Source organism: Pogoniulus pusillus, chromosome 28, assembly GCF_015220805.1.
Source record: "Pogoniulus pusillus isolate bPogPus1 chromosome 28, bPogPus1.pri, whole genome shotgun sequence".
Classification (NCBI taxonomy): Eukaryota; Metazoa; Chordata; class Aves; order Piciformes; family Lybiidae; genus Pogoniulus; species Pogoniulus pusillus.
The window spans coordinates 10,537,998-10,544,460 of NC_087291.1; the positions used below are offsets into that span (position 1 = coordinate 10,537,998).

Genomic DNA, 6,463 nt, shown 5'->3' on the forward strand with positions numbered 1-6,463 from the left:
TCGCCCTTGCTGTTCCTGCAAACTGCAACCTACAGCCTCCTCAAACACACAGGTTGGCTTTCCCAGAGATGATCCAGAACTCCTACAAAGCTGATCACCCACGTGGACTCAGGAAATTTAAAATGGGCTGTCCCTTCTTGGATTGTTTTAAGCCTTAAGAAGAGCAGAACTGGCACAGTGCTAGGTATCTCACACAACAGTATCTTCCAATGCTTCCCAAAAGGAAATGAGCAGCACAGAAGAGAAAGCAACAGTGGTTAAAGCTCTCATGGTGTATCATGGCAGCTTTTGTTTTCCTTTTTTCTGTGCGCAGGGACATTTCCTGACAACCTCTCTTCAAAAACAGCTCTTCCATGGGTGGTTTGACTGACTTTACCTATTCCTTTGAGAAGTAACACAGTAACAATTTATGAAACTCTCTTCCTAGAGGGAACACAGCGAAGAATCTGATGTGGCGGGACTGGCAAAACACCAAAGATCCAGATGAGGTAACATCAATTAATGTTTGGCTTCAGAATTCATGGTATTGGGATAAAACAATTAACAGTTGTCCCTGCCATAATCACAGATTCCTCAGCCCACTAAGCAAGTCTCCCAAACGGCACACTAAAGGCTGAAAACAGCAACTTTTAAAGAGCCAAGAGATTTGTCAGCCATGACTCTGCAGCAGAGTTGTTGCACGACTGTTCTACAACTCTTTAAAGCTTTTAATGCCATTCCATCCCTGTCTGTGCATCACAATTGCTTACTTGAGCTTCACACAGGAATGACCACCTAAATTTTCCTAAAGCCTCAAATACCTTATCTTTCAAAACTTAATGTAAGTAAAAACTGGTTTTGACACACTGCTGAGATGTGAACCCGTGTCCTCTGTTAACCTTGAACCATCAGGCATTTCTCAGTATTTAAGCCCTACATATTCCATGTGCTTATAGAGCAGATAAAGAGTTTCAACAGTTCAGTTCCTGTACACAGCAAGGGAACTGACTGTCTCCGCTGAAGTGAGCGCTTGCACAACTGGTTAATACAATGTATACACGTGCTCCTGCTGTCAAATCCAGATTTTATTCAGCTCACTGGTTTACATCTTTAGGAGCCTGTCAGGTTCAAATATAAATCTGGGATCTGTAGAAAGCACTATGGAACTAGGTCCATTCTTATGTCAGGTATTTGTTTTAGTTGGCTTAGTGAACTGCAAATTTCCTTTGGTAAGACTTACTGAACAAGGGACCCTTTGTAGAAGGCGGCAACACTAACCTTTTTATCTGAGCTTAAAGAACCTTCAATTTGGGATCTGCAACTTTACAGTGTTGTAAGATCTACTTTTGCATTTCTTCTAACTCCAAACCTGGGGCCAAATTCTACCTTTTCTTATTCCCAGGCAGAAAAATCACATCTTGGACTGCAGTTTGCAGAATAACTACCTCAGGTGACATCAAACCATCTATATGTCATTTTCATTCCAGTCTCTTTTAGAACTGGAAATTTAACTCAACAGATACACAGGTACGTACTGCATGTACAGGTATGTACTACACAGGTAGTTATTGCATGTTACTGAACAGAATTCACTGATGGTGTTCTTCTCCATGCTCAGCACTCTCAAGGCAGAAACAAAGAGGAGTGGCTGCTCAGCTGTACACGGAACTGCTGCCCAGAGTCTCTCAGAGCAGCCTGCCAGAAGATCCAGGTGGTGCTGCACTGGCTGATAGAGCTATCACAACCAAAAATGAAAAGGATGCACCACCACCACTAGTAACATTAATAATAATGAAGAAAAAACATCATGTCTTTATTCACAGGAAAAAGCCCAAAACACTCTTCTTGCTTCAATTGTGGATCTAGTCTGTAAAGGGATTATGTATGAAGGAAAGAATTCACTGTGACTTTCAGCTTTCATGAATTAGCAGAGGTTTCAAAGGAAGAGGAAAAAACAAGGTCTGAGTTACAGGCTGCCCAATTAGGCAGTTGTTGTCACAGTAAACACATAACCCATGACGTATCACCCATGTATATTTTCACTATCAAGCACATCAAAGAGAGCAATAGCCTCATGCAAAATCTTCCTCTATGGTATTCTGTTCTGATGCACGATTTGCACTAGTGTGTACCCTGGAGCAAGCACAGCACAGCACTCAGACACAGAACTATCCTCTCCATAAAGTTTCAATTAGCCTTTCAACTCAATTACACTGTATAAAAAGGAATCTTGGATACTAAACACAAGATGCCATGTTTCATAAGAAATTTAATAATGCTATATTTTATTTTTCTTACTGACATTTAGTTTGGTTTTGAATTCAAAATCTGAAGCCAAAAGCACAAAATAAATTATCCTATGAAAGTTAACAAATTATTCCATTGTTTTTAATAGCATTGGGCAAATCCCGCTGAATTAGGCATGAATTTGTCACATATGCAATAAAGAACTTAAGACTAATACACTGTTCCCATTGTAAATCTTATTTTTAGAGGTCAGATGTTAACATTTTAAATTCATTCCAGGCTTAAACTAGGAATATGCAATCATTCCACAAGGGAGGAAAAAAATAAGGAAAGGTGATAAACAACTTGATTTGCTTTTCTGACCACTACTAGTTTAGTAAGTTTCTTTATGAAACATTTGACTAACCTGTCTGATCAACTGCTGTACAAAGATACACCAGCACAGTTTGCAGCCTGCACGGTTCAGACCTGATGCCTGGGTGTTTGGAAAGCCCTTCCACAATTTGAGGGGTTATCATCCTTTACCAGAGGCACCACCAATATCATACATAGCTCGCAGGGTACTACAGGCACACACGTTACCCGAAGAGAAAGACACTTCACACTAACTCTCTCCACTTTAAACCCTGCCACTCGATGCCATCCATATAAGCGATGTAAACCCGAGCGTTTTCATTCCTGAGAACTGCCCGTCTGCAGTCTGTGATCTCCGGGATGGGAGATGTCCGTACGCCAGTTCTCGGTAGCTCGCAGCAGATGACAGGGCAAAGCAGGGAGCGCGGGCTCCCCAAGCTCCTGGGGAGCTGCCGCAGCTCCGTGGCGGCCGGTCGCTCCCAGGAGGGCCGATTTAATCACAGTCTCGCACTACCGGTACTGAAGCCCAGGCAGGAGCCAGCCGCTCCAGCCCGGCTCTCCCCACAGGTACAGTACCTCCGACCGCCAGCTCCGCCTGTCCGGCCGGGGCGGTCTCTGCCCGCGGCGCCGGCCGGCCCCAGCTGTCAGGACTTGTGCCCAGAGCACACTTGCCGACCCTGGGTATGGCCCCCGCCCACACATAGCCCCCGCGAGAAAACCAACCCGAACCCCAACCAGCCAAGGGCACGGCGCGCTCCCCGAGGGGCTTGGCAACTTACGGCGCTGGCAGAGTCCCGGCACGGCCGCCAGCAGCCGGGCCGCCCCCAGGAGGGCTCCGGGGCCGCGCTGGCACTTGGGCACGGAGACGATCCCCGCGGTGAGGCACGCCAGCAGCGGCACCCACATCATGCACCGAGGCCGGCACGGTTCCCGCTCCCTCGCCCTCTCCTCGGGGCCGCGTCTCGGGGCCGCGGCGCGCTCTGTCCCGGCCCCCGCGGGGGCGGCGGCGGGGCCGGGGGAGGGGCGGCGGCGGGATCGGCACAGGTAGGCAGCTCGGCAGCGGCGGGGCGGGCGCGGGCCGCCGCATCTCAGGGGCAGCGCCCGCCGCGCCCCCGCGCCCCGCGAGGGACGGCCCCGGGGACGCAGCGGCGGCGGGGCCTCGGCCGAGCGCAGAGAACAGTTCCCTCCATCCACCTCCAGCCCGGCGCAAAAGGGGCGCCCCGCCCGGCTGTGGGGAGGCACTTGGCACCGCGCAGGGACCGGCGGTGGCTCCGCACCTTCCTCGGAGCAACAATCGCCCGGGCGCTGTCCCCGCCCTTCCCCAGCTGCCACTCCGCTCCCGCCCCCGCCACTCTCCCCCGCGGGGGCGCCACGCCGCCAAGTGGGCGCTGCCAGCCGCCGTCCCAAATCGCCGCCGGTGTCTAGAACGCGGCCGGCGGCATTTACTTTGCAGATGCCGCCCGCTGAGCCGTCGGGCCCCGGCGCGATCGGTGTGCGCCGGGACCGCGGAGCCCCCCCGCGGTTGCTAAGAGACGGCAGCGGGGCCGGTTTTGTGCAGGGGGCGGGGCCAGTTTGTGCAGGGGGCGGGGCCGGCTGTGTACAGGGGGCGGGGCCAACCCTCGCGGTGCAGTCGCTCCGCCCCGGCGCGTCTCTCCGTTGAGCCGCGGCTCGCGGCGCCCATTGTTCCCTGCGCCGTGCAGCTCTTCGCTCCTGGGCCGTGCCGAAAGCCGCCGCGGGGAGGCGAGCACAGGCTGCGGACAGGGTGCTGCGCCAGCCTCCGCTAGTCCGCTGCCTTGGCCCGAAGGTGGCCTGTCGGCACCTCCCGCCTTGCCGGTGGCCGTGTCTCTCTCCCGCATCTCCTCCTCTTCATCTCCCTACTTGGGGAACATCTCCGTTTCTCTCCGGAGTGTCCTTCTGCACCGCTGCCCACATGGGCTGGCCCCTCCCGCAGGCCGGCAAACAGCCCTCCTACAGCGCACCCACTCACCCCCCCCCCCCCCCACCGCCGACGACTTCACATTACATAAAACCATCTCCCTTCCTTTTAGCGTTCCGATCGCCCACCCCGACAAGTTTCTTCTCGGAGTTTCCACGCCCTGGGGCCAAGTGAGAGTAACGCAAAGGTTAACTGTGCACGGGGCCGGGCGGAAAGTACCTCGCAGCGGGCCAGGAAAGCCCCGCCAGGCCTAGGTGCGCCCTGCGCCGCCCAGACCGGCTCTGCTGCCCGCCTCTCCTGTCGTTCATTTTACTGTTCTTCCCTGGAGGGCTCCGTTCCCAGAGGAGGTGGTGGGTGTCGTTTTTGTGGCAGGTGAAACGCGCCTGGGCACCTCGTCCTGTCACACCCAGCAACGGAGCTCACTTCAGGCATAGGTGTGCCGGCCTCGGTGCCCCTGGGGTGAGCGCAGAGCCAGCGATAGCCATCGCTGTGTCATCACTTCATTGCTGATACTACCAAACACATGGCAGTGTGTGCAAGGTCCCGAAATAGTATCTTGACGCAGCCTCCAAATCTGCCTGTGCAGGGTACGACTTCAATAAGTCATGCAAATGCAACCGGTGCGAGTACTGGGCAGTTTCACAGCCTTTACAAATGAAAGGCTGCTGAAGCATTTTCAGACGTGCAAAGCCTTGCCGCGACTGAGATAAAGATGGTTTATTATCTGCATGTCAAAGGTCAGAAACTGAGGGTACACTGGGTTTGTTCGAGGTCTCCGAGAAAGGGATGTCCACAAAACAGTCCCATACCCTGTCTCTTGGGCATTTTTAAATGCTGTATTGTATTTCTGCTTCATCTCCAAAAAAATTCCTGTTGAGCTTCACTGTTTGCATGACCATAGCCCAAATGGGGATATCACAAAATGGGAGGGGTTGGAAGGGACCTCTGGATGTCATCTAGTCTGACCCTCCTGCTAACACAGAGATTTGAATTTCTCCAGAGGAGACTCCATAACCTCTCTGAGCAGCCTGTTCCAGTGCCCTGTCACCCTCAAAATAAAGGTTTTTCTATGTTTAAGCATACCTCTTGTGTTCAAGTTTGTACCCATTGCCCTTTGACTATCACTGGCCACCAGTGATAAGGGCCCAGCCCCATCCTCTTGACCTCCACCCTTTAGACATTTATATTCATTGACAAAATCCCCTCTCAGTCTTCTCTTTCCCAAGCTAAAGATACCCAGGTCTCTCAGCCTCTCCTAGTAAGTGATGCTCCAATTCCCTAATAATGGGATGTGACAAAGCCAAGTGATGGTGACATAAAAGGATAGCATCTACATGACTTAAAATGTTTGGCATTCTTGACCTAAAAGCTCTGTGACTCCAGTGGTGACAATTTCAAACTATGGAAGTGGTGAGTTACATGTTCCATGGAGCTCAGCTGCATGCTATTCTTTGAAATGAGATGCCCTAGTGACAGGTGAACCAAGCTCCGTTTACTCATATTCGACACTATGATGTCTAGCTACTGCATCATGATGTTGCAAATTCACCATGATATGAATGTGTCTCAAAAACAGGGTTCAGGTACTCACATAAAGAAATTAAAGGGGAATATCTTTAAACCAAATCCCAGCAGAAGCAAAAGTTGTCAAAATTGAGATCTCTCTCTTTTCAGATTTTCACCTGCATGATCTAAATAGTGCTGATGGGAGGAAAAATACAGCTAATACTTCACATGCCTTTATTCTTTATGAATCTCGTTAGGAGATCAGAACTTAAGTTATCAGCATCACAAAGTTGAGTGGCTCTATCCTCAATAAAATGAATTATCTTGTGAATTTGTAAGTGTGGGCTGTTCACCATATAAATAGAAAGCATATACCTTCTATGCACTACTCCCAGTGAGAATGATATCCAATGACTTTGAGCAGAAAGACACAATACCTCC

General features: G+C 51.0%; 1 protein-coding gene across 2 annotated transcripts in view; it reads right to left on the bottom strand.

Moving 5' to 3' along the window:
- ITGB8 (integrin subunit beta 8) overlaps positions 1–3,591 on the bottom strand; it is a 57,317-nt gene extending 53,726 nt beyond the window's left edge. For both annotated transcript variants that reach the window (XM_064167297.1, XM_064167298.1), the window contains exon 1: positions 3,360–3,591. In XM_064167297.1, coding sequence (XP_064023367.1) covers positions 3,360–3,489 — 130 coding nt within the window. In that variant the 5' untranslated portion in view covers positions 3,490–3,591. The remainder of the gene's footprint in view (positions 1–3,359) is intronic.
- Between the last annotated feature and the right edge of the window lie 2,872 nt (positions 3,592–6,463).